This window comes from Oncorhynchus clarkii, chromosome 16 (assembly GCF_045791955.1).
Source record: "Oncorhynchus clarkii lewisi isolate Uvic-CL-2024 chromosome 16, UVic_Ocla_1.0, whole genome shotgun sequence".
Taxonomy (NCBI): domain Eukaryota; kingdom Metazoa; phylum Chordata; class Actinopteri; order Salmoniformes; family Salmonidae; genus Oncorhynchus; species Oncorhynchus clarkii.
The window spans coordinates 17,681,668-17,709,055 of record NC_092162.1 but is presented as its reverse complement, the minus strand read 5'-3'; the positions used below and the strand labels follow the sequence as shown (position 1 = coordinate 17,709,055).

At 41.8% G+C, this 27,388-nt stretch overlaps 3 protein-coding genes across 6 annotated transcripts; 2 read left to right on the top strand and 1 right to left on the bottom strand.

The window, feature by feature from the left end:
* The first annotated feature begins 2,246 nt into the window (after window positions 1-2,246).
* LOC139368076 (gastric inhibitory polypeptide) lies at window positions 2,247-4,071 on the top strand. Its single transcript, XM_071106622.1, has 5 exons — window positions 2,247-2,886; window positions 3,124-3,219; window positions 3,338-3,475; window positions 3,618-3,714; window positions 3,851-4,071. Exons 2-5 carry the CDS (start codon window positions 3,134-3,136, stop codon window positions 3,851-3,853), a joined length of 324 nt encoding a protein of 107 aa, XP_070962723.1. The 5' UTR covers window positions 2,247-2,886; window positions 3,124-3,133; the 3' UTR covers window positions 3,854-4,071.
* A 1,810-nt stretch (window positions 4,072-5,881) lies between these two features.
* Window positions 5,882-13,391, top strand: LOC139368072 (SNF8 subunit of ESCRT-II). Its single transcript, XM_071106618.1, has 8 exons — window positions 5,882-6,246; window positions 6,353-6,403; window positions 7,052-7,190; window positions 7,358-7,462; window positions 7,553-7,625; window positions 12,297-12,438; window positions 12,697-12,771; window positions 12,944-13,391. Exons 1-8 carry the CDS (start codon window positions 6,193-6,195, stop codon window positions 13,079-13,081), a joined length of 777 nt encoding a protein of 258 aa, XP_070962719.1. The 5' UTR covers window positions 5,882-6,192; the 3' UTR covers window positions 13,082-13,391.
* Window positions 13,392-13,416: 25 nt separating this feature from the next.
* LOC139368071 (calcium-binding and coiled-coil domain-containing protein 2-like) lies at window positions 13,417-21,847 on the bottom strand. Of its 4 annotated transcripts, none has more exons than XM_071106614.1 (16): window positions 21,704-21,847; window positions 20,991-21,166; window positions 20,653-20,755; window positions 20,272-20,432; window positions 19,940-20,065; window positions 19,716-19,835; window positions 19,108-19,233; window positions 18,893-19,015; window positions 17,253-17,368; window positions 15,681-15,750; window positions 15,359-15,532; window positions 15,084-15,272; window positions 14,807-14,902; window positions 14,527-14,704; window positions 14,360-14,382; window positions 13,417-14,173 (listed from the first exon to the last, which is right to left on the bottom strand). In XM_071106614.1, the coding sequence occupies exons 2-16, from the start codon at window positions 21,156-21,158 to the stop codon at window positions 14,009-14,011; spliced, it is 1,938 nt and encodes a 645-aa protein (XP_070962715.1). In that variant the 5' UTR covers window positions 21,159-21,166; window positions 21,704-21,847; the 3' UTR covers window positions 13,417-14,008. The 4 variants fall into 4 exon arrangements, with proteins under 4 accessions (XP_070962715.1, XP_070962716.1, XP_070962718.1 ...); XM_071106615.1 differs by having other exon boundaries at window positions 19,716-19,832; XM_071106617.1 differs by lacking the exon at window positions 18,893-19,015 and having other exon boundaries at window positions 19,716-19,832; window positions 21,704-21,817.
* Between the last annotated feature and the right edge of the window lie 5,541 nt (window positions 21,848-27,388).

Below are 27,388 nucleotides of genomic sequence, written 5' to 3'. Positions count from 1 at the left end.
TCCTCCTGACAGAGCTGGTGTAAATGAGTCAGGTTTGTAGGCCTCCTTGCTCGCACACTCTTTTTTCAGTTATGCCCACAGATTGTCTATAGGATTGAGGTCAGGGCTTTGTGATGGCCACTCCAATACCTTGAATTTGTTGTCCTTAAGCCATTTTGCCACAACTTTGGAAGTATGCTTGAGGTCATTGTCCATTTGATAGACCCATTTGCGACCAAGATTTAACTTCCTGACTGATGTCTTGAGATGTTGTTTCAATATATCCACATAATTTTCCTTCCACATGATGAGGTCTATTTTGTGAAGTTCACCAATCCCTCCTGCAGCAAAGCACCCCCACAACATGATGCTGCCACCCTCGTGCTTCATTTTTGTTTCATCAGACCAGAGGACATTTCTCCAAAAAGTACATTCTTTGTCCTCGTGTGCAAGTTGCAAACCGTAGTCTGGCTTTTTTATGGCGGTTTTGGAGCAGTGGCTTCTTCCTTGCTGAGCGGCCTTTCAGGTTATGTCGATAAAGGACTCGTTTTACTGTGGATATAGATACTTTTGTACCTGTTTCCTCCAGCATCTTCACAAGGTCCTTTGCTGTTGTTCTGAGATTGATTTGCACTTTACGCACCATAGTACATAAATCTCTAGGAGACAGAACTCGTCTCCTTCCTGAGCAGTATAAGGGCTGCATGGTCCCGTGGTGTTTATACTTGCGTGCTATTTGTACAGATGGGCATGGTACCGTGAGGCGTTTGGAAATTGCTCGCAAGGATGAACAAGACTTGTGGAGGTTTACACATTTTTTCTGAGGTCTTGGCTTATTTATTTTGATTTTCCCATGATGTCAAGCAAAGAGGCACTGAGTTTGAAGGTAGGCCTTGAAATGCATCCAGAGGTACACCTCCAATTGACTCAAATTATGTCAATTAGCCTATCAGAAGCTTCTAAAGCCATGACATCATTTTCTGGAATTTTCCAAGCTGTTTAAAGGCACAGTCAACTTAGTGTATGTAAACTTCTGACCCACTGGAATTGTGATACAGTGGATTATAAGTGAAATAATCTGTAAACAATTGTTGGAAAAATTACTTGTGTCATGCACAAAGTAAATGTCCTAACCGACTTTCCAAAACTATAGTTTGTTAACAAGAAATTTGTGGAGTGGTTGAAAAACGAGTTTTAATGACTCTAACCTAAGTGTATGTAATCTTCAGACTTCAACTGTACGTTTTAAAACCTCTACCCATACTGTGACTGTAGCAAACATGTTCTTGCATGGCAAGTGGGTCAGGTGCAGTGGCGACTTGTCATTCAGGGCAAATACTGTACTTTATTAATGTTTCAATGGAACCAACCAAAATAATTTATTGATTTAATTAAAAATCAATGTCCTCCAAATCAAGGTTTCACAATTAATGGCACCCTTAAAGATTATTGTAAATAACATCTACCAAAATTAAACCACAATATGCCCCCTTTATTTATCGTACGGTTCTGACTTGGTGTAATACTGTAAGAACGGTCTAAGTTCTGAATTCTGTCGCTGTACATTTCAAAAGTGCTGAATTCTGTCGCTGTACATTTCAAAAGTGCTGAACAAATAGGTATATTGACTATGTCCATCCTAGCTCGATCATTAATGTCTTAACCGAAATTATGTATTGTTGTCCCCTTATGCCATCATTTGTACATCTCAGTAGAAACCACATTTGTTTAAGCAAGTAAACCATATCAGCTATGTTTTTTTTTAAAGGCAGTAAATGAGGCTGAATACAATGTTTTTCTGCCAGACAAGGCTCTGCTGATAGCCAGGTGTGTAAGTGGTGTTGGAATTGGAATTGCTGTTGGGACTTTGTTGTTGGGACAGCTTTATGTAGGCCCTAACAGTTAGTGGGCACCGTTTGTCACCCTTATAGTCCAATTCATGTATTGTTTAGGGTTGTGTTGTGTTATGTAGTGGATTTGCTGGGATGTGTCTCAAAGCATTTTTTTTTTGTTTGCCACACCAAGATTTACATGCTAAAATCGCCACTGGTCAGGTGATTCTCTTCCATCACCAATATGTCACACCTGTGTGCTCTTTATCCTGTACTAATAAACATTTCCATGTTTTTGCTTTTAGGGATGAATACGAGGGCTTAGTTGACATTCGGCCGGCAAGGTAGAGACAACGGGGATGTGTTGGTGTTTTCTGCTTTCTCTGTGATGCATATTATTTACATTTTTTTTCTTTCTGCATTGTTAGGAAGTAAGCATTTCACTATTAGTTTACACCTGTTGTTAACAAAGTATGTGACAAATACAATTTCATTTGATAGGTGGGTTTAGCCTTGTCACTCCTTCAGCAACCTAAAATGACCATGATGAATAAAAAACAAACAGTAACAGCATTAGCATATTTACCATTACACCATCGTTCATATGTAAGACAAATCATGTTTTCCGATCTCAAGGACCATTTTAGATTTAAATTTAGCTACAAGTAACCCAAAACAGGTTACAGCATTGAAAACATTCACCTTTTACTTCATTCCCTTATCTTCTAGTGTGACCATTAAGCTGTTCACGTCTCAATTGTTTCCCATCTAGCACCATTCAGATTAGCCTAATAGCCCAGAAAGGTTTCCACTGATCATATTAAGGGTAGTTACCTCCAATCTAGGGAACAATTTTAAACATCCTATTATTTTACTCAGTTTTAATTTATTAGAAAGCTTGCTTATCGGAAGTATGTGTATATTATTGCCCTAATGTAGTGGAACTAAGGTGTTATTCCTGTTGATATGCCGGTGTTGCCACAAATCACGTCTGAGAAACTGTATAAAAGGACCAATGTCTTGTAGCAATTCACAAAAAGCCTGCATCTCTCACTGAAGAATATCCATTCACAAGGTAAGATAGTTTTCAAAATATACCCTTCCAGTATTCTGTTGTTCCAATTATACATTTCTACTTAATACATGCATTCTTGTGTCTAGCTTACTGTATGTGTAATACATTTACAGAAATATAACAGTTATTTAGAAATATAAAGGAACCCCTGTATTGTTAAGTGTAAGACATTCTCCACAATTGCAGGTTTTTTTCTCTTCCTGACTTTCTCTGCCTCTCACTTCTCTCCTCGTTTAGTTTTGTCACCATGAAGGTAGCTTTGTTTTCACTGGTGGTTCTCTGCGTGGCTGGGATGCTGCGTGCTGAAGTCCTGTCCCAGTCTGACGAGAACAGGTAAGATTCCCATCCTGCGTTTGAGATGTCTGATCATATTTCATTTTGATGTTGAGTCCCCTGCATTATCAAATATGTCCATTCCTCTCGCATGTTTGTGTTCATGTCTGCTTGTTAGTCTCACAGAAAATGGACAGGGTTTGGGGAGAAGATATGCAGAGTCAACCATTGCCAGTGACATGAGCAAAATCATGGACTCCATGGTGCAGAAGAATTTTGTCAACTTCCTGCTCAACCAGAGAGAGAAAAAGAGCATGTAAGTCAAATTGGCTTTGAAATTACTATAATTGCTATAGTTCAGAACTTGAGATATGCAGAAGCTGAATCGGAGAGATGTGCAGAAACGGAGAGCAAATTCAGCCACTGGCAACGATAATAATAAAATAAAACTGTCATAGGTCTAATGTCACTCCAGAGGAAGATCCAGAGGCTCGCCTGTACAACAATCTCCTGAAAAAGCTTGCACTGTGCATACGCAGCAAGGGACAGATCCATGTGAGTTCATTCTGTGAACTACTTCAATAGAGTAAATTGTAGTAAATATAGTAAATTGTTGCCAAATTATTGGTTGTGTCATATTGTTTTTATTATAATATTTTCACATTTGTTTCCTCACTACAACCGAACACAGTGATGTTTTGAAGAATATCAACAAATGATCGACATTGGTGGGAGAGTAATGCAAAGAGAAGTCAACAAAAACATTATGACAATTTGGAGGAAAATGTATGCTATCTATTTTTGTGTACACAATATATATTGTAAAGTTAGAAATATGAATCCAGCATGTCTGAACTTTTTCATAAATAATTGCTAAGGGGAAATAAAATAGCTTGAATTAAAAAACAAAAATTGGCCTCACTGAGTTGTTAATTGCATCTAGCATTTTGCATGAGATAAACATTACACAAAAGTAAAATCTTGAATTGCAATATTTTCACAAATGTTCAAATTGGTCATATTGAAAGAATAACAAGGTCCTTTGCGTATCTTGAGAGGAGGCTTCATATACAGTGCATTCGTAAAGTATTCAGACCCCTTGACTTTTCCCACATTTTCTTACGTTACAGCCTTATTCCAAAATTGGTTTAATTATTTTTTTCCCCTCATCAATCTACACAAACATATTACATTTTTGGAAATGTATTAAAATAAAAAACATAAATACTTTATTTACATAAATTTTCAGACCCTTTGCTATGAGACTTGTTTCCATTGATCATCCTTAAGATGTTTCTACAACTTGATTGGAATCCACCTGTGGTAAATTCAATTGATTGGAAATTATTTGGAAAGGCACACAACTGTCTATATAAGGTTCCACAGTTCACAGTGCATGTCAGAGTAAAAACCTAGCCGTGAGGTCGAAGAAACTGTCCGTAGATCTCAGAGACAGGATGTGTCAAGGCACAGATTTAGGGAAGGGTACCAAAAACATTTCTGCAGCGTTAAAGGTCCCCAAGAACACAGTGTCCTCCATCATTCTTAAATGGTAGAAATTTGGAACCACCAAGACTCTTCCTAGAGCTGGCCGGCCGGCCAAACTGAGCAATCGGGGGGACGGCCTTGGTCAGGAAGGTGACTAAGACCCACCCCAATGGTCCCTCTGACAAAGCTCCAGAGTTCCTCAGTGGAGATGGGAGAAACTTCCAGAATGACAACCATCTCTGCAGCACTCCACCAATCAGGCCTTTATGGTAGAGTGGCCAGATGGAAGCCACTGCTCAGTAAAAGGCAGATGACAGCCCGCTTGGAGTTTGCCAAAAGACACCTAAAGGACTCTGTCATAGATCTAGGTTTCTTGAAGGTGAGAGATGTTGAGGAATGAGATGTTGAGGATTCAGTTGTAAGTGTACATTTAGGAACACATTACTATCCTTTCTTGAATATATTCACAAATGGATCTAAGGGCCCTAAAACAGGAAAGATAGGTGCAGCTTTTAGTGTTCCTGAGTTTAAGGTGGCAGGGACAAAAATAGCAACAAATAACTTATCTGTTTACACAATGGAGTTGTTGGCCATACTATTGGCTACAAAGTGGGTGGAGGAGGTGAGGCCAGACAGTGGTAATTTGCTCTGACTCCTGTGCAGCACTGATCAGCCTAAATGCATCTGTCTCAGAGCAGACCGGATGTATTGTATGAGGTTTTTTAGTGCTTGTGTAGGGTGAAGCAGATGGGGGTATTGGTGATGTTCCTCTGGTTACCAGCTCATGTGGGAGTTAAGGGGAATGAGGAGGTGGATGTTATCGCCAAGTAGGCTCTTAAGAACAGTGGTTAAAAACAAATGGCTTGAGTTGTGGGACAGGGAGAGAAACGGAAGACACCTTTATAAGATCCATGAAAAGTTGGGGGCAGGGAGGTCCTCAGGCCAAGAGAGAAGGGAGGAAAGTGTAATCAGAAGGCTGAGACTGTGACACACAAGGCTCAATAGTACCATGAAATTGGTGGGGAAATCCAACTGGGAGGTGTTCTGTGTGGCTCAGTTGGTAGAGCATGGTACTTGCAATTCCTGGGTTGTAGGTTCAATTCCCATGGGGGACAAGTATGAAAGTGTATGCACTCACTCCTTCACCATCTCTGGTTCACAGTCGAGTTGGTGGCAGAAGAAGTATCTTGCCGAGGCAGTAGGTGGCAGTATTTGCAATGCCATATTTGATGGCATTGCCTCTCGTCAAACTCAGGAGGAAGTTACTTCCGGGTTCCTAAACTAAGCAAATAGACCTTGCTAGCTCTCAAGTTTCGCGAAATGAGTCGATTTCAAAGTTGTGTGCATAGAAATTATTATTGAATAAGAACGGAATGCTGAGAGCTATCATATGGCTGCAATAGGGTAAAAGCACCTCGCGACCTAACAAATTACTTTGACCGTGCAACTGGAAACTACCTAGCTAGCTAACGTTAGTTGGCAAGCATAACAATAGCGGTGTCAACTTTTTCATAGCTAGCTAGTCCTTTTTTTCACATCAACAAGATGCATAGGAGAGGGGTAGGTGCGGGAGCTATCGCCAAAAAGAAGCTTGCAGAGGTAACCTTGTCTAGATGAATGGGCCCATCTACAAAATGTAAACAATGAATCCAAGGCATTTCAGAAATACAACCATCTTATCCAAAACACTCTTATTTTTTTGTAGGCCAAGTATAAAGAGAGAGGGACAGTGTTAGCTGAGGATCAAATTGTTCAGGTAAGCTCAATAATAATATTATAATAATATGCTATTTAGCAGACACTTTCATCTAAAGCGACTTAGTCATGCGTGCATACATTTTACTTACGGGTGGTCCCTGGAATCAACCCACTATCCTGGCGTTGCAATCAATCAAATTTATTTTATAAAGCCCAGTTTACACCAGTAAGTGTCACAAACTGTTATACAGACACCCATCCTTAAACCCCAAAGAGCAAGCAATGCAGATGTAGAAGCACAAAAACTTCCAAGTTCCAACGAATGCCTCGACCATGCTGTACATTTTAGCTAAGGAAAAACTCCCGAGTGAGGAGGGAACTAAGGAAGAAACATAGAGGGGAACCAGTTCTCTTCTGGCTGTGCAGGGTGGAGATTATAAGAGTACGGCCATTTAGGCAAGCTGTATAAATGTTCATAGGTGACTGGTAGGGTCAGATAACAACCACAGTGGTTATAGAGGGTGCAGCAGTATAACACTTCAGGTGTAAATGTCAGTTGGGTTTTCATCGTCAAGCAGCGCCATACTCTACCAACTGAGCTTATGTGTGGGTGTGCAAGTGTGTCTTCATTGGAATGTTATTCAATCCATGTAGCTAGTCAAGCTGTTGCCGTTGTGGAAATATCTAAAACATCATGGTCTTTCAGATGTCAAAACAGCTGGAGACCTTCAAATCTAACCTTGAGGAATTTGCCAGCAAGCACAAACAAGAGATTCGTAAGAGTTCCCAGTTCCGGGTCCAGTTTCAGGAGATGTGTGCCACCATTGGAGTTGACCCACTTGCCTGTGAGAATCACAACTGTGTCTGTTTAAAATAGAAGTTGTTTTTGCCCTACATTAAAAGACCATTAAAATGTCATTTACTCCTTTTTTATGCATGTGGTTACTCATATGTTGTATTTATTCAAGGAATTGAAATGCAACCAATTAAGTGTTTTCTTTGTCATTGACAGCTGGCAAAGGCTTTTGGTCTGAGATGCTTGGCGTGGGTGACTTCTATTACGAGCTGGGTGTGCAGATCATTGAAGTATGCCTGGCACTGAAACACAGAAATGGAGGTGAGGCTTCTTTGGAACATCATCAAAGTCATAGCAAAACACTGTATTTTGAAATGTGTCGTTCATTGGTGTTCCATCTCTGTGTTTTAGGACTTATTACCCTGGACGAACTGCATCACAGAGTGTTGAAGGGAAGGGGGAAATTTGCTCAGGATGTGAGCCAGTGAGTACTATCTGACAAATATCAGAAATTATATAATAAATTCTCTCCTAAGTAATGCAGAAAGTCAACATTTATCATCATATTTAATATTAGAGAGGATCTCATGTCAAATGCTGTTGAAGTAATGTGGCTACAGGTTCACTTGCCTCACCTAAACCCTATTCTTGTGCAAAGTGGCTATAGACCACCAAGTGCTAACAGTCAGTATTTGGATAATATGTGTGAAATGCTTGATAATGTATATCATATTAACAGAGTGGTTTATTTTCTGGGAGACCTAAATATTGACTGGCTTTCATCAAGCTGTCCACTCAAGAAAAAACTTGAAACTGTAACTAGTGCCTGCAACCTGATTCAGGTTATCAGTCAACCTGCCAGTGTATTTACAAACAGAACAAGAACTAAATCATCCACTTGTATTGAACACATCTTTACTAATGCTTCTCGAAATCTGATCTAAAGCAGTTTCCACACCTATCAGATGTAGTGATCATAAGTCATAGCTAGGAAAACCAAAGTTTCAAAGACTGGACCTAAAATAGTGTATAAGCGATCAAGAGGTTTTGCAATTATTCTTATGTTGACGATGTGAAAAATATGTGTTGGTCTAATGTGTGTAATGAGGAACATCCTGATGCTGCACTTTAAGCATTTATGAAATTGCTTCTTCCGGTTACTGACAGGCATGCGACAATAAATAAACGTACTGTTAAAACTGCCAAAATCCCCATGGATAGATGATTCATTTAAAAACTGTATGCCTGAGAGGGATGAGGCTAAGGGAATGGCAAGTAAGTCTGGCAACACAGCAGATTGGCAAACAAAGAGTAAATTGAGAAATCACGCGACTAAACAAAAATAAGAAGAAACTATACTATGGAACAAATATACATTCTAGAAAGAATAATAGTGAAAATCTCTAGAGTACCTTAAAGGAAATTTGAGGCAGAATAGCCAACTCTGCTCCATCGACGTTGATGGCTCATTCATAACAAAAACCTCTGATATTGCCAACCACTTTAATAACTTTTTTGTTGGCAAGATAAGCAAACTTAGGCATGACATGCAAAAAAATAAAATCTTGAGCCTTCATATTCATGCATAAAGGACCAAATAATGAAAGACAAGCACTGTAGCTTTAAATTCTTCCAAGTGGGTGTGGAAGAGGGGAAAAAATGATTGCTATCTATAAATAAGGGCAAACCACCTGGTACCAACAACCTGGATGGTAAACTACTGAGGTTGGTAGCGGAATACATTGCGACTCCTATATGCCACATCTTAAATGTTAGCCAAGAAGAAGGAGTGTGCCTTCAGGCCTGGAGGGAGACAAAGGACATTCCGCAGCCCCAAAATAGCAAAGCACCCTTGAATGATTCAAACAGTCAGCCTGTTACCGGTGCTTAGAATCATTTTTGGGGGAAAAATCGTGTTCGACCAATGTTATTTTACAGAAAACAAATGAACAACAGACTTTCTGCATGCTTATAGGGAAGGGCACTCAACGTGCTTGGCCCTGACACAAATGACTGATGATTGGCTGAAAGAAATTGATAAAAAGATTGTGGGAGCTATTTTGTTAGACTTCAGTGCAGCCTTTGATGTCATTGAAAAACATAGTTGTTATGGATTAACATAATTTGCCTTATCATGGATGGACTGATATCTGTCCAATAGAAAACATGGAAGTCTCTGTAATGCAAATACGGTTGAGTGTGGTGTACTGCAGGGTAGCTGATTTGGGACTATTATTGTTTTGTGTTTAGTAAGGACCTTCCACTGACCTTGAATAAAGCCTTGAATGTACGCAGACGACTCCACAGTATACACATCGACTGTAACAGTAAAATAAATAACTGACGCCCTTAACAGTTTTAGAATGGGTAACTAGCAATAGGCTGGTGTTAAATATCTCAAAAACTAAAAGCATCCTTTTTGGCGACAAATCATTTTCTCAACCCCTCATCTGTCGATTATTGAATAGTGTGGCTATTGAACAAGTTAAGGAGACTAAACGAGCTATCACGGTCAAAATATATACAGTGCATTCGGAAAGTTATGTTGCAGCCTTATTCTAAAATGGATGAAAAAAAAACACACTTCATAACCTTTTTTTTTTTTTTTTTTAGCTAGCTACTATCTTGTCTCATCGCTACAACTCCCGTACGGGCTCGGGAGAGACAAAGGTTGAAAGTCATGCGTCCTCTGATACACAACCCAACCAAGCCGCACTGCTTCTTATTACAGCGTGCATCCAACCCGGAAGCCAGCCGCACCAATGTGTCGGAGGAAACACGTGCACCTGGCAACCTTGGTTAGCGCGCACTGCGCCTGGCCCGCCACAGGAGTCGCTGGTGCGTGATGAAACAAGGATATCCCTACCGGCCAAGCCCTCCCTAACCCAGACAACGCTAGGCCAATTGTGCGTCACCCCACAGACCTCCCGGTCACGGCCGGTTACGACAGAGCCTGGGCGTGAACCCAGAATATTCATCATCAATCTACACACAGTACCACATAATGACAAAACAAAAACAGATTTTTAGAAATTGTTGCAAATGTATTTTTTAAAAAACATTTACATTAGTATTCAGACCCGTTATCAGTACTTTGTTGAAGCACCTTTGTCAGCAATTACAGCCTTGAGTCTTCTTGGGTATGACGCTACATGACAGAACTTGGCACACCTGCATTTGGAGAGTTTCTAGCATTCTTGTCTGCAGATCTTCTCAAGCTCTGTCAGGTTGAATGAGGGAGAGTCACTGCACAGCTATTTTCAGGTCTCTGAGCGCTCTGGAGGTTTTCATCAATGATCTCTCTACTTTGTTCCATTCATATTTCCCTCAATCCTGACTAATCTCCCAGTCCCTGCTGCTGAAAAACAACCACAGAGCATGATGCTGCCACCACCATGCTTCATCGTAGGGATGGTGCTAGGTTTCCCCCAGATGTGACGCTTGGCATTCAGGCCATAGAGTTCAATCTTGGTTTTATCAGACCTGAGAATCTTGTTTATCATGGTCTGAGAGTTCTTTAGGTGCCTTTTGGCAAACTCCAAGTTGGTTGTCATGTGCCTTTTACTGAGGAGTGGCTTCCGTCTGGACACTCTTCCATAAAGACCCGATTGTAGGAGTGCTGCAGAGATGGTTGTCCTTCTGGAAGTTTCACCCATCTCAACAGAGGAACTAGAGCTCCGTCAGAGGGACCATCGGGTTGTTGGTCACCTCCCTGACCAAGGTCCTTCTCCCCCGATTGCTCAGTTTGGCCGGGCGGCCAGCTCTAAGAAGAGTCTTGGTGGTTTCAAACTTCTTCCATTTAGGAATGATGGAGGCTGTTGTGTTCTTTGGGACCTTCAATGCTGCAGACATTTTTTGGTACGCTTCCCCAGATCTGTGCCTCGACACAATCCTGTCTCGGAGCTCTACGGACAATTCTTTCGACCTCATCGCTTGGCTTGGTCAGCCGTGGGACCTTATATAGACAGGTGTGTGCCTTTCCAAATCATGTCCAATCAATTGAATTTAGCACAGGTGGACTCCAATCAATCTGGAGAAACATCTCAAGGATGATCAATGGAAACAGGATGCACCTGAGCTCAATTTCGCGTCTCATAGCAAAGGGTCTGAATATTTATGTAAATAAGGTATTTCTGTTTTTAATTTTTAATACATTTGCACACAAAAAATGCTTTCTCATTATGGGGTATTGGGTTTAGATTGATGAGGGGGGGAACAATTGAGTCAATTTTAGAATAAGGCTGTAACGTAACAAAAAGTCAAGGGGCCTGAATACTTTCCGAATGCTATGGTTACTTAATTAGGAAGAGGTCTGGACATGATAAGGCATTGCTCTGCTTTCTTGATATCCCAGTCAACCAGACAGGTTCTACAGGCCCTAGTTTTGATGCACTTGGACAACTGTGCAGTTGTGTGGTCAGTTGCAGCAAATAAGGACATAGGCAAATTGCAGTTGATCTAAAACAGGTCAGCATATATTAATTTATCTTAGATGTACGGAGGGAAAGTGTCAGTGGCATGCATGTCAGTCTCTCCTGGCTCAACGTTGAGGAGACTGCATCACTATTAGTCTTTGTGCACCGTGGTGAAGGTACCGAACTGTCTGTTCAAGCAGTTCGCAGACAGTTCGGGCACTCCTCGGTACAACACTAGACATGTAACCAGAGGACTTCACTGTCCCCAGGTCCAGAATAGAGGCTGGGTTGAAACACAGTATTAAATAGAGCCATGACTAAATTGAACTCTGCCACCCCAGGTAACTCAAGCTAGCAAATAAACAAGATAAAAACTAAGTTAAAGAATTTTTATGCATTTTGTATTGTATTTTGCATTGTATTATGTATTTTATTATGTATGTGATACCTGGTTGGGATTGGACTTTGATATGTGGTTGACTCGCCTGGCTGTGGGTCGCTCTGTATGGGAGTATCTGCTGAATGGCTCAATTGTAATGTAAATTTAGTGCTATGTCTATTATGTATTTTATTTGTTGTCCTGTTTCCTGTTTGGACTCCAGGAAGAGTAGCCTCTGCCTCCCCAGCAGCTAATTGGGGATCCCAATAAATACAATAATGTAAACATATTGATATTTATTCAGCAACTTTAATGGACTTTCATTATGAAGTTGAAATTGTATCTCTATTCTCCACTCCAGAGATGACTTGGTGCGGGCCATAAAGAAGCTGAAAGTCATGGGGAACGGCTTTGGGATGATTCCTGTTGGAGGCTCTTACCTTGTGCAGTCAGTGCCAGCAGAGCTCAACATGGACCACACTGTGGTACTTCAGCTGGCTGAGGTAAATCCTTCATTTCACCTCTTGAGTCTGTATTGTGTGGCTGCCTCATCAGTAATTATGCTAAATGACTTGTCAAAAATGTCTCAGAATACTGATTGTGAGATTAAAGAGGGGCGCTGTTTGTTTTTTCTTGTGAGCAGTTGCCAACATCATGCTTGGATCCAGAACATGCTGCTCTGATACTTTTGCTGAGTCATTTAGAGGAATGCAAATATGGTGCCAGGTGTCATGAATATTTGTTTTTCTGCCAATTTGCAGAAGAAGGGCTACGTTTCAGTGAGTGAGATCAGAGAGAGTCTTAAGTGGGAGCGAGAGCGAGCCTGTCATGTGCTGGTAAGTCGCCTACAGAGGAAATGCAAAGAAAAGCTGCCAAGAGTTAAGGAGGATATTTTACAGAACAAAATGTTTACAAGAAAATTAGGAGTGACAAAGCACCATAGAACCATGGTTCTTGATTTGCTTTAGCTCACCACCATCCTAACATACACACTCCTTGTTGTCCTAGGATCACCTATTGAAAGAGGGCTTGGCGTGGTTGGATTCCCAAGCTTCTGGAGAGCCACAGTATTGGCTGCCAGCCCTCTTTTCTGAGCTGACTTCCCGTGATGTCACACCTGAGGAGGCCAATCAGATAACGCCTTAAGAAAGATAGGATTTTTGGTACGTGGGATGTCTCGGTAACTTCTTGAAGAACAATGTGTGCCTGTTGGGAAAGTCCTGAATTGAAATGGGGTGTATTTAACTTTTAAAGGGTAGGTACCAATTATGTATATAAATCATTGGTAGGTACACATGATGTTGCTTCCCTTCAGCAATTGTGGAGATGAAAAAACTAGGTTACAAATGTTGTTTTCTGTGGCAGTTGTCAATCGTGGATTTGTTTTTTGTTTTGTTTTTTTAAATGTCATTATATTCAATTTCCTTCTATTAAAACATTTTAGGATTTCTTGGCATATTGCAGTTTGTGCTACAAAAACATTTTTCTTTTCATGTCAACACAACTGTGAAGATAACTTTATTTGTTGCTTGAACATCCCACGTGAATCTCATTTCAACCCTTACATTATCAGAGAGCATCATTTGACCATGAGTCATTTGACTTTATTATGCAACACATCGTTTACATTTAAGCGGCAGGTTAACAGGGAATATAGTGAAGTTAGCCAAAGTAAACATACAGTAGTTCAGAAGAGATAATAGCAGTAGAGTAAACCTAGGAAACGTATTAAATAGCAGATCCATACAGTCCTATCCATTAGCGATGGAGGCAAATTAAGAATAAACAGTCAACCCTAACCCTAACCATCAAAGTGTCTAAAACAATATGATCAATTCAGGCAAATTCAATTAGATACAGATTTCCCAGACATTAAATTCACAACCCTCAACGTTACCAGGTTCGATAACATTGACAGTAATAAACAGGGGCCTTTAAATGTTTGTCTTACAATGTCGTGGTTAGGTTGTTAGCCTGTATTTATCCCCCCCCACCTCTTAGAAATATAATTAGTAGGGTATCAGCTTTCTTTAACGAGTAGTCAACACTCTGGGTCGTGAGGATGTGGCTTCCCTACACCTCATGGCTGTAGACGTGTTCCTCATACTTGGTCTGCTCAATTCCGTCACAGATTAGGGTGCAAAAGGGGCACACTCTGTGGCTGTCCTCGTGCAGCTCCAGCTCATTCGGGGTGATGCCAGGGAAGCACTCATGGCAGTGACGACACGTCAAGGACAACTATGGGACAGACACGGGTCATAAGTGGTAATAATATCGGATCTAGACTGGATAGTTAACTGTACTCTAGCACAAACATTATAGAGCATTATGAAACCAACTCTTTGATCCCAAACCACTAGTGTATGTTGTTGCAAACATAATCTGCCGTATAACCATGTATATCATAGGAATGACTTAACATACCTCCTCCGCGTTCGTCGCAGGGCCTGCAAACAGAATCATATGTCAGCCATAGTTGAACCTGTTTTGTTATTTTCCAAGAAGGCGTGTCCGTGAGGCACAAGTGGCGTTCATGTCTCATTTGAGAATATTTAGGTGAGGCTTTCCAACAGCTGGAATATTGGGAATACCTGGGGTCTCATAAGGGTTCCCAAAGTGGAGAGAGGCAGCCAGTGTATCTTGCTGCTGCTCCTCAGTGGGGGTGGGGTCAGTTGAAGAGCCATAAGGGTTGGGATGCTGCATGGACACTGGAGCAACCTGGATGTCAGCAAACTCCTTGCGAAGTCTCTCAACATTTCTTTTGAGATCCTGACAGATAGAATACAGTGGCAAAACCCCAATGTAAGCAGATGTCCCTAATTGTAAATAATGAAATGACTAGTAAAGAGTATCAACATTCACAGCAATCACCTGATTTTCTCTGGACAACTCCTCTTTCTCTACTTTAGCGATCTCTGCCATGCTTTCTTTCTCCTCAATGAGTCTGTGGAACTCTAAAAGTTGCATCTGAGGGGAGAGAACAGGGAACTTGTGATCAGACAAGAGAATACGTTTAGTGTGTTTTATATTCATTTGCTCTCGCAGGTGAACTACTTTCCCAGAACAAACAACATCTTGGTAAGAAAAAAAATGATATCGCTGACCCTGTCTGTGGATCGAAATAGCGTCAAAGATATTCTCTAAGCACCTCTAGTTTTCTGCTTTTCTGCTCCGCCTGTGTAGACCTCATGACTATGATATTCGTGCACTCATTGACCTTCACCAGTTCCCCCTCTGCTTGCTCTGCACGTCTGCGTGTGTTGTTGGAAGCCTGCAGCTCCTGGTGCAACTGTGTCCGAGCCTCCTGCAGCTGGCCAAGAAGAGCTTGGTATTGCACCTGACGGCGCACAAGAAGACGACAGTATTACATTTCAGAATGGCGTGTACAGGAAGGACATAGTTCTTTTACCAACTTGTTCCAACCTTCAAATCACTGTCCACCATCTCCTGCTGTGGCTGGTGCCCCTGCTCTGACAGGCTTCTGTGTAAGGCCTTGTTCTCCGTCTTCAAGTCATCCAGGTCAAGTGTGAGACCACGCAGTTTGCGCAGCTCCACAGAAAGCTTTGCCTTCTCTTTCTCACTGCTCTGGAGATCCACCTGGAAAGGGTCAACATGAGGTTCTGTGATTGACAGGTTTTTTTCACATCAAAGAAAGCACTAAATTAATTGGCCAACAGGTCTTTTAAATAGTGTGTGTGTGTTACAGGCATTCATTTACATAAATTACTCTGCTGAGTGTGCTGACCTGTAGAAGCTGAATGTGATCCTTCAGTCTGTAAGACTCCTGCTCAAAATCTCTGAGGCTTGGACTCAGCCTGTTGACACAGAAACGGGGGCATGAGGAACAGCATTGTTACACAAGTGTAAAAAAAAATATATATATATATATATATATATATAAACTCAGCAAAAAAAGAGACGTCCCTTTTTCAAGACCCTGTCTGTGGAACGGTCGTTAAGACACTAACAACTTACAGACGGTAGGCAATTAAGGTCACAGTTACAAAAACTTAGGACACTAAAGAGGCCTTTCTACTGACTCTGAAAAACACCAAAAGAAAGAAGCCCACGGTCCCTACTCATCTTCGTGAACGTGCCTTAGGCATGCTGCAAGGAGGCATGAGGACTGCTGATGTGGCCAGGGCAATAAATTGCAATGTCCGTACTGTGAGACGCGTAAGACAGTGCTACAGGGAGACAGGATGGAGAGCTGATCGTCCTCGCAGTGGCAGACCACATTTAACAACACCTGCACAGGATTAGTACATCCAAACATCACACCTGTGGGACAGGTACAGGATGGCAACAACACATGCCCGAGTTACACCAGGAACGCACAATCCCTCCATCAGTGCTCACTGTCCGCAATAGGATCAGGGCTTGTAGGCCTGTTGTAAGGCAGGTCCTCACCAGACATCACCGGCAACAACGCCGCCTATGGGCATAAACCCACGTCGCTGGACCAGACAGGACTGGCAAAAAGTGATCTTCACTGACAAGTCGCGGTTTTGGTCGGATTCGCGTTTATCATCGAAGGAATGAGCGTTACACCGAGGCCTGTACTCTGGAGCGGGATTGATTTGGAGGTAGATGGTCTATCATGGGGCGGTGTGTCACAGCATCATCGGACTGAGCTTGTTGTCATTGCAGGCAATCTCAGCGCTGTGTGTTACAGGGAAGACATCCTCCTCCCTCATGTGGTACCTTTCCTGCAGGCTCATCCTGACATGACCCTCCAGCATGACAATGCCACCAGCCATACTGCTCATTCTGTGCGTGATTTCCTGCAAGACAAAAATGTCAGTGTTCTGCAATGGCCATCGAAGAGCCCGGATCTCAATCCCATTGACCACGTCTGGGACCTGTTGGATCGGAGGGTGAGGGTGAGGGCCATTCCCCCCAGTCCGGAAACGTGCAGTTGCCTTGGTGGAAGAGTCGGGTAACATCTCACAGCAAGAACTGGACAATTTGGTGCGGTCCATGAGGAGGAGATGCACTGTAGTAGTTAATGCAGCTGGTGGCCACACCAGATACTTTTGATTTTGACCCCTTCCCTTTGTTCAGGGACAAATTATTCAATTTCTGTTAGTCACATGTCTGTGGAACTTGTTACGTTTATGTCTCAGTTGTTGAATCTTATGTTCATACAAATATTTACACATGTCAAGTTTGCTGGAAAATAAACACAGTTGACAGTGAGGACGTAATTTTTTTTGCTGAGTTTATATATAGACAGGATGATATCATGATATGACTGGAAAGGTGTTGTACTAGAAAGATATGTCCATTGAATGGATTGCTCGAGACAAGTACTCACTGTGCAATCTCCACACTTTGAACCTCAACCTTTTCTTTCAACTCCTCTCGCTCCTTCTTCAGCTGTTTGATCTTGCTCAATGCTCGTTCATATTTCTCACAAATAGGAGTCAGAGACTGCAGGCATTTGTGAAGAGAAATAGCAATTTGCTTAATATCTTGTGTAGTGTAAACACTCCAAAGGAACTCAGACCCCTCAAAATATACCCCGAAGTGAACCGAACTGAGACCATCTCGAGAGGTGGTCTGACTTCGGTTCGCTTGAATTCTGCAGGCCGGTTCTTTTTTTTTAGACCAATGTGAACACAAAGCTCCCCAGGTTCGCTTGTCGTTATTCCTGCACCACACACTACACTACTTTATTAAAGACGACTATACAGTGCCTTCGGAAAGTATTCAGACCCCTTGACTTTTTCCACATTTTGATAGGTTCAGCCTTATTCTAAAATGTATTCAATCTACACACGATACCCCATAATGTCAAAGCAAAAACTGGTTTGTAGAAAAAAAAACGGAAATATCACATTTACATAAGTATTCAGACCCTTTACTCAATACTTTGTTGAAACCCCTTTGGCTGCGATTACAGCCTTGAGTCTTCTTGGGTATGACGCTACAAGCTTGACACATCAGTATGTGTGGAGTTTCTCCCATTCTTCTCTGCAGATCCTCTCAAGCTTCTTCAGGTTGGATGGGTAGCGTTGGTGCACAGCTATTTTCAGGTCTCCAGAGATGTTTGACAGGGTGTAAGTCCGGGCTCTGGCTGAGCCACTCAAGGACATTGAGACTTGTCCCGAAGCCACTCCTGCCTTGTCTTGGCTGTGTGCTTAGGGTTGTTGTCCCGTTGAAAGGTGAACCTTCGCCCCAGTCTGAGGTCCCGAGTGCTCTGGAGCAGGTTTTCATCAAGCATCTCTCTCTACTTTGTACCCTTTCCCAGATCTGTGCCTCGACACAATCCTGTCTCAGAGCTCTATGAACAATTCATTTGACCTCGTGGCTCGGTTTTTGCTCTGACATGCACTGTCAACTGTGGGACCTTATATAGGCAGGTTTGTGCCTTTCCAAATCATGTCCAATCAATTGAATTTACCACAGGTGGACTCCAATCAAGTTGTAGAAACATCTCAAGGATGATCAATGGAAACAGGATGCACCTGAGCTCAATTTCGAGTATCATAGAAAAGGGTCTGAATACTTATGTAAATAAGGTATTTCTGTTTTTGTTTTTTTATACATTTGCATTTTCGCTTTGTCATTATGGGGTATCGTGTGTAGATTGTGGGGGAAATTAATATATTTAATCAATTTTAGAATAAGGCTGTAACATAACAAAATGTGGAAAAAGTCAAGGGGTCTGAATACTTTCCGAAGGTCCTGTATGTGAATACACCCTTCGATACATGACAAGGAGACAGAGAAAGTGTGGGGGAAAAAAAGAGTAGAAGAGGCATTGAAAAATATTGATGGTATACAAACAGCCTGTCACATGTATTGATACGTTCACCAAATATTTTTTATGAATTGGGGCCAGAGACTGCAGCCTTTCATGGAAAGAAACTGTTAGAAACAAGACAAAATGTACTCCATAGTAGTAGTAGTTCTTTGGTAGGCCCAAATGGGAAATTGGTTTGCGACAGTTACCTCCTGTCCTGTGTGTGATTCATCCATTGATTTGTCCTTATGTGTCAGTTCTTCATGCTCTCTAGCATTCTGTTGCTGTTGCTCCAGTTTGCTCACTACCTGTGCAAGTTCCTCTTTAGATTCCTACAGGAACGATATATAATTCATCACCCTCTCAGCCTGATTAGGGGCTAGAAGTAAAACTGCTGGTGGAAAGAAAAGACTTTCAAACAAACCTTGAGGCGGTCAATCTCTTGCTGTTGCTCCTTTAGGGCACGTGTCAGAGTCTCATTTTGCTCTTTCAGTTGCCCCAACTCCATGGCCAGCTCTTCTTTCTCCCTCTCACTTTGCACCACCTGTTCCTAGATTCAGAAATGCTCAAATCATGTCCATAACCTCTACTGGTTATGGATATGGAACACTAGTCACTTTAATAATGTTTACATACTGCTTTACCCATCTCATATGTATATACTGTATTCTATTCTGCTGTATTTGAGTCAATGCCACTCCGACATTGCTCGTCCTAATATTTATATACTTCTCTATTCCATTATTTTACTTTTAGATTTGTTTATTGCTGTGAACTGTTAGATACTACTGCCCTGTTGGAGCTAGGAACACAAGCATTTCGCTACACCTGCAATAACATCTGATAAATAGGTGTATGTGACCAATACACTTTGATTTGATTTGATTACTGTGTTTGGAAAGTTCCATCTATCCATCAAGTATAGTTCCACCAGTTATGTTGAAAAGCATTTATGTTTCAGTATGGAAAGAGTTTCTTAGTTGTCAGATTTGTGATCACTGTGTTGTAGACACAAAATTCACCAAATATTACCTCCTGTCCTTTGCGTGAGTCTTCCATTGATTTAGCTTTCTGTGTCAGTTGTTCATGCTCTCTTGACTTCTGCTGCTGCTTCTCCAGGTCTGCCTTGTATAGTTCCTCGTTAGACAACTGCTGAGATAATGTTACAATTTTGTTACCTCACATTGTAATTTCCATTCTCACACATGACTATTGGCTAGAAATTAGCAGATGTAACGAACATCTTGAAAACAAACCTTGAGGCAATCAATCTCTTGCTGTTGCTCCTTCAGGACTCCTCTCAAAATCTCATGTTGCTCTTTCAGTTGCCCCAACTCCATGACCATCTCTTCTTTCTCCCTCTCACGTTGCTCTACCTTTTCCTAGATTCAGAAATGCACATCATGTACATACATAACCTCTCCTACGGGTAATTCTAGCTAAAATGTTCTTGTGAGGGACATCATCTCCTTGACCTTTCACTAAGCAAGCCAAACAAAAAGTTCTGTTTTTTTAAGTATTTCAAGCATGGTCTTTAAAACACAATCAAATCAACTTTTAATGTTAGGTATGGTGGATTGCGTTGTACCTGTGTTGTGATGACCAAGAGGTCGTTTTCCAGGCTGCCGTCTGTGCTTTGTTCCCCTGAGGTTTTAAAGCAGAAGGGGGTGCTGGCTCCTCTCACTTGGCCGTTGCTATCAATATAGCAGAACTGATAGAACTCTGCATCATCCTTTGGCAAGTAGTATGCTATCAGAATAACAACATCATTGTCAGTGCCAGCATAATATTGATCACTTGAATGTCAAATAAATGTCATTTGTATCTAAAATTAAGAAATTAACATGGGCCTATAACGAATCCACCTAAAATCCACCAAAAACGAATCCACCTAAATTGATCACGATCATTCATATCAATGTTCATGTCAGTTGAAAAGTTTGAGGATAAAATGCACACATGGTCTTACCACTAAAAAGCACTTGTTTTTTGTTTGCATCCTGTTTTATCAGATCCAATGATGGTTCTATCCACACAAATGTGTAATAATCTTTTGTGGTGCTCCAGCCCACCTGCACAAAATCAGTTATAACACAATCAGCACAACATCCGTTATAACACAATCAGCACAACATCAGTTATAACACAATCATGACTGACTGACAACTGGGAGGCATTCCAGACTGTGGATTTATATTGTTAAATATATTAGGTTATTATTTCCTTTGTGGAAATACAATCCATATCATAATCTCTGATGAACCAGACCACTCATGAATATTCATGCCAAAATATCTATAATCTCACCTTGAATATCCCCACCCAGTCTCTGGGGTTCTGTTGAATGGCTGCTGTCAGAATGTAGCTGCAAGTCACGGCAATATTTGGCGCGTAGGAGTGGGGGATTTCCTGAAATACAACCTGGGAAAAGGTTGTTGACAATTCCATGTTGGCTGCACTTTCGACGCTCTCCATTGTGACCTCTGAAATTGAGAATATAGCAAAATGAAAACAAGTAGGCCCCAAATGCGCATTAAAAAAACTAACAGGATGTACAACTCGAATAAAATACAATTTATGTTTTCAACTGAACGCCGTATATGTATCTAATCTGGCAGCACATGTTGTGGATGGTTCGTATGTTAATTAGAAAGCCAAACATTTTATATCACATAAAAATGGCATACAATGTTGCGTTCGCAAAACTAAGTTTCACTTTCATTTAACATTTGTGAAACGTATCGCCTATTTTTCACACTTGACAATCACATTTAACATACCCATAAATGTTTTTTTGACGACTTTTGGACGTCAATTTGATTGACAAACATATACTTCTAACCCAATAACTTATTAGAGGGTGATTTATTATGTTTGATCAAGCTACAATAAACCATACAAGGCCACAAATAAAACACTGGAGAGAAAAATAATATGAAAGTGAACACAATTCTGTCACTATTAAGATCAATGTGTTATACCGTTTTGCTAAAATAATGACATTAAATGGTTGAACTTACATGAAGTTTGGACTGCCAACTGCAACTGCCAGTTCAACTCAGCAGTGTCGCAACTCGGACAGCAACAAGAAGTACTTACTGTCCCTAGGTTTAATTTCCAGCAGAGAGGAAGAGGTTAGGGGAGAGGGATAACAGGGCTAAAATCTATCTTCTCCAACAGGTGGCGTTGTTTCGTTTTTTTCGCTCAACAAGCGAGGAGCTTTTGTATGGAGGTCAATGAGAGAGTGTCGAATTTGGTTAACACAAAAATGTGATGGCTTATTTTCTATGTGGGGCTTATTTGATCAAATAGAAGTATCATAATGATGAGATTGTTACGAGTGTACGGATATAAATAGGACACCTGACATCCCGGGAACTTTGAGAAAACACATATCGGAGTTGTGGCTGGTCGTTACTACTTACCCCAGCCACGAAGTCATAAAGCCCATTTCTACAATGTATCTTCTTAAAATGTGAATTTAAACCTAACCTTAACCACACTGATAACCTTAAATGAACACCAAAAATCCGATTTTTGTTTTCATTATTTTTTTTATGATAACCTATAGCCAATTTAGACTTTGTGGCTGTGGTAACTTGTGGAAACCCTTGTGCCTGCTGTTCTCACACGTACATGTTTATACTTTCCCTTTCGCCTAGACCAGTGTTTGCCAGTACATGCATTTGTTGTGGCCCATGACAAGCACACCTGATTCTACTTGTCAACTAATCATCAATCCTTTGACAAGTTAAATCACGTTTTTTTTTGTACTTGGATTCATCAGAAATGTGTGCTGCTGTTGAGGGTACTCGAGGACCGGAGTTGGGAAACACTGATCTAGACAGTTGGGGAGATTTCACAATATGAAATGGGATTATAGCCTCTTCCCTCTGGAAAGTTGGATATTGACCTGTCCCAATTATTAAAGGGTTGATCTTATGTTGTGACTGTGGATATTGCTGATGTCAATGATTGGCATTGCACTAGTCAATAAAGTGTAACGGATGTGAAACGGCTAGCTTAGTTAGCGGTGGTTCGCGCTAAATAGCGTTTCAATCGGTGACGTCACTTGCTCTGAGACCTTGAAGTAGTGGTAGCTCTGCAATGGCCGCTGCTTTTGTGGAGCGATGGGTAACGATGCTTCGAGGGTGACTGTTATTGATGTGTCCCTGGTTCGCGCCCGGGTATGGTCGAGGGGACGGTCTGAAGTTATACTGTTACATTGATGCTGTTGGTCAATTGATACTTGGTCAATCTGGTGTGATTGAAGGTGCAAGTATTCCTCCTTCCATTGGCAAACAATAGCAGATGAAACAAAGGCCATAGAGGATGACAACCAATGGAAATCTAAGGCATACAATGGTTAGAACTTTGCTAAAGCAGAAGCAGACACCAAATCAAGTAAAATAAATATTTGTCACATGTGCCGAACACAACAGGTGTTACAGTGAAATACTTACTTACAAGCCTTTAACCAACAATGCAGTTTTAAGAAAAATATGTGTTAAGTAACATCTAATTAAAGAGCAGCAGTCAAATAACAGTAGCGAGGCTATATACAGGGGGTACCAGTACACAGTCAATGTGCGGGGGCACCGGTTAGTCGAGTAATTGAGGTAATATGTACATGTAGGTAAGAGTTAAAGTGACTATGCATAGATAATAACCAGAGAGTAGCAGCAGCGTAAAGGGGGGGGGGGGGGCCAATGCAAATAGTCTGGGTAGTGTGGCAGACCAGGGGGACGTTTACACAGATCAGACAGGGACAGAGCATGATTAGCTCGGTTTCAAGGGTGTTTATTTAAATAATAAATCAAAAAGAAAAGGTCTCCCCCATGAGACCCTCTGCGGGATACTGTCTTCTCGGCTCCGGCTGTATCCTGTCGGGCACAAAAACTGAACTCCCTACTCATACCTCTGCAAACGTCTCCCCCCCCCCCCCCCCCCCCCCAGAGAGAACAGTCTATGACCAGGGTGGCTGGAGTCTTTGACAATTTTTAGGGCCCTCCTCTGACACCGCCTGGTATAGAAGTCCTAGATGGCAGGAAGCTTGGCCCCAGTGATGGGTCATATGCACTACCCTCTGTAGTGCCTTGCGGTCGGAGGCCGAGCAATTGCCATACCAGGCAGTGATGCAACCGGATGCTCTCGATGGTGCAGCTGTACAACCTTTTGAGGATCTGAGGACCCATGCCAAATCTTTTCAGTCTCCTGAGGAGGAATAGACTTTGTCGTGCCCTCTGCACGACTGTCTTAGTGTGTTTGGACCATGATACATGTACGTTGGTGACGTGGACACCAAGGAACTTGAAGCTCTCAACCTGCTCCACTACAGCCCCATCGGTGAGAATGGGGGCGTGCTCGGTACTTCTTTTCCTGTAGTCCACAATCATCTCCTTTGTCTTGATCACGTCGAGGGAGAGGTTGTTATCCTGGCACCACACGGCCAAATCTCTGACCTCCACCCTATAGGCTGTCTCATCGTTGTCGGTGATCAGGCCTACCTACCACTGTTGTGTCATCAACAAACTTAATGATGGTGTTGGAGTCGAGCCTGGCCTGGCCATGCAGTCATGGGTGAACAGGGAGTACAGGAGGGGACTGAGCACGCACCCCTGAGGGGCCCACGTGTTCAGGATCAGCGTGGCAGATGTGTTGTTATCTACCCTTACCACCTGGGGGCGGCCCGTCAGGAAGTCCAGGATCCAGTTGCAGACGGAGGTTTTTAGTCCCAGGGTCCTTCGCTTAGTGATGAGCTTTGAGGGCACTATGGTGTTGAACGTAGGTGTTCCTTTTGTCCATGTGGGAAAGGGCAGTGTGGAGTGCAATAGAGATTGCATCATATATGGATCTGTTGGGGCGGTATGCAAATTAGAGTGGGTCTAGGGTTTCTGGGATAATGGTGTTGATGTGAGCCATGGCCAGCCTTTCAAAGCATTTCATGGCTACAGACGTGAGTGCTACGTTTTGGTAATCATTTAGGCAAGTTACCTTAGTGTTCTTGGGAACAGGGATTATGATGGTCTGCTTGAAATTGTTTTTGGTATTACAGACTCAGTCAGGGACAGGTTGAAAATGTCAGTGAAGACACTTGCCAGTTGGTCAGTGCATGCTTGGAGTACACGTCCTGGTAATCCATCTGGCCATGCGGCCTTGTGAATGGTGACCTGTTTAAAGGTCTTACTCACATTGGCTACGGAGAGCGTGATCACACAGTTGTCAGGAACAGCTGATGCTCTCATGCATGCTTCAGTGTTGCTTGCCTCGAAACGAGCATATAATTAATTTAGCTCGTCTGGTAGGCTTGTGTCACTGGGCAGCTTGTGGCTGTGCTTCCCTTTGTTGTCTGTAATAGTTTGCAAGCCCTGCCACATCCGACACGAGTCGGAGCCGGTGTAGTATGATTTAATCTTAGTCCTGTATTGATGCTTTTGCCTGTTTGGTGGTTCTTCTGAGGGCATAGCAGGATTTCTTATAAGCTTCCAGGTTAGATTCCCGCTACTTGAAAGCGACAGCTCTACCCTTTAGCCTCTCTTGGGTAGGGGGCAATATTTTGAAGTTTGGATGACAAACGTGCCCAAAGTAAACTGCCTGTTACTCAGGCCCAGAAGCTAGATAGGATATGCATATGCATGGCAGTATTGGATAGAAAACACTCTGAAGTTTCTAAAACTGTTGAAATAATGCCTGTGAGTATAACAGAACTGATATGGCAGGTGAAAACATGAGGAAAATCCATCCAGGAAGTGGGATTTTTTTTATGTGAGTTGTTTTTCATTGAATGCCTATTGCCTATGTTCTGGGTTAGGGCCCAGATTGCAGTTCCTATGGCTTCCACTAGATGTCAACAGTCTTTAGACATGCGTTCAGGCTTGTATTTTGAAAAACCACAAGTAAAAAACCTTTTGGTCAGAGGACAGGGGAAGAATGCAGAGCTGCTTAGCGCACGTGAACAATAGCGCGCCATTCGTTGTTTTTCCTTTCTATTGAAAACGCTATTTTCCAGTTGAAATATTATTGATTATTTAGACAATTGACAACCTGAGGATTAATTATAAACATCGTTTGATATGTTTCGACAAACTTTACCGGTGCTATTAGGATGTATTCGTCTGCATGTTTTGACCGCCCTGGAGCCAGGCGATTACTGAACAAAACGCGCCAACAAAACTGAGTTTTTGTGACATAAAGATGGACTTTATCGAACAAAACAAACATTTATTTTGTAACAGGAAGTCTTGTTAGTGCAACCATATGAAGATCATCAAAGGTAAGTGATTATTTTTATCGCTATTTCTGACTTTTGTGACTCCTATACTTGGCTGGAAATTGTTTGTATGCTTTTGTAGGCGGGGCGCTGTCCTCAGATAATCGAATGGTATGCTTTCGCCGTAAAGCCTTTTTGAAATCTAACACAGCGGCTGGATTAACAAGAATTTAATCTTTAAACCGATGTACAACACTTGTATATTTTATGAATGTTTATTATAAGTATTTCTGTATTTTGAATTTGTCATTCTGCCATTTCACCAGATGTTGGCCAGATGGGACGCTACCATCTCACCTGCCCATAAGAAGTTAGCTCAGTGAGGATGTTGCCTGTAATCCATGGCTTCTGGTTGGGGTATGTACGTACGGTCACTGTGGGGATGACATCATCAATGCACTTATTGATGAAGCCAGTGACTGATGTGGTGTACTCAATGCCATCGGAAGAATCCCGAAACATATTCCAGTCTGTGCTAGCAAAACAATCCTGTAGTTTAGCATCTGCGTCATCTAACCACTTCTTTCTTTACCAAGTCACTGATGCTTCCTGCTTCAGTGTTTGTTTGTAAGCAGGAATCAGAAGGATAGAATTATGGTCAGATTTGCCAAATGGAGGGCGAGTGAGAGCTATGTACTGTGTATGTACTATGTATGTACTGTGCACTGTGTGTGGAGTAGATGGTCTAGCGTTTGTTTTCCTCTGGTTCACATTTAACATGCTGGTAGAAATTAGGTAAAAAGGATTTAAGCTTCCCTGCATTAAAGTCCCCGGGCCACTAAGAGCGCTGCTTCTGGATGATCGATTAAAAAAAAATTACAATTTTTTTATTTAGCCAGGTAGGCTAGTTGAGAACAAGTTCTCATTTGCAACTGCGACCTGGCCAAGATAAAGCATAGCAATTTGACACAGAACAACACAGAGTTACACATGGAATAAACAAAACATACAGTCAATAATACAGTAGAAAAAAATAAAACAAAAAAGTATATATACAGTGAGTGCAAATGAGGTAAGATAAGGGAGTTAAGGCAATAAATAGGCCATGGTGGCGAAGTAATTACAATATAGCAATTAAACACTGGAATGGTAAATGTGCAGAAGATGAATGTGCAAGTAGAGATACTGGGGTGCAAAGGAGCAAGATTAATAAATAAATACAGTATGGGGATGAGGTAGATAAATGGGCTGTTTATAGATGGGCTATGTACAGGTGCAGTGATCTGTGAGCTGCTCTGACAGCTTGTGCTTAAAGCTAGTGAGGGAGATATGAGTCTTCAGCATCAGAGATTTTTGCAGTTCGTTCCAGTCATTGGCAGCAGAGAACTGGAAGAAAAGGCTACCAAAGTAGGAATTGGCTTTGGGGGTGACCAGTGAGGTATACCTGCTGGAGCGCGTGCTACAAGTGGGTGCTGCTATGGTGACCAGTGAGCTG

Coding starts and splice junctions, on each gene's coding strand:
- LOC139368071 (XM_071106614.1), bottom strand. CDS start 21,158: ATGGAGAGCGTCGAAAGTGCAGCCAACATGGAATTGTCAACAACCTTT. Junction 20,433..20,652: donor AAAACAAGTGCTTTTTAGTG/GTAAGACCATGT, acceptor TTATTCTGATAG/CATACTACTTGCCAAAGGAT. Junction 19,836..19,939: donor AAGAGATTGATTGCCTCAAG/GTTTGTTTTCAA, acceptor ACATTATCTCAG/CAGTTGTCTAACGAGGAACT.
- LOC139368072 (XM_071106618.1), top strand. CDS start 6,193: ATGCATAGGAGAGGGGTAGGTGCGGGAGCTATCGCCAAAAAGAAGCTT. Junction 6,404..7,051: donor CTGAGGATCAAATTGTTCAG/GTAAGCTCAATA, acceptor ATGGTCTTTCAG/ATGTCAAAACAGCTGGAGAC. Junction 7,191..7,357: donor TGGAGTTGACCCACTTGCCT/GTGAGAATCACA, acceptor TGTCATTGACAG/CTGGCAAAGGCTTTTGGTCT.
- LOC139368076 (XM_071106622.1), top strand. CDS start 3,134: ATGAAGGTAGCTTTGTTTTCACTGGTGGTTCTCTGCGTGGCTGGGATG. Junction 3,220..3,337: donor TCCCAGTCTGACGAGAACAG/GTAAGATTCCCA, acceptor TCTGCTTGTTAG/TCTCACAGAAAATGGACAGG. Junction 3,476..3,617: donor CAGAGAGAGAAAAAGAGCAT/GTAAGTCAAATT, acceptor AAACTGTCATAG/GTCTAATGTCACTCCAGAGG.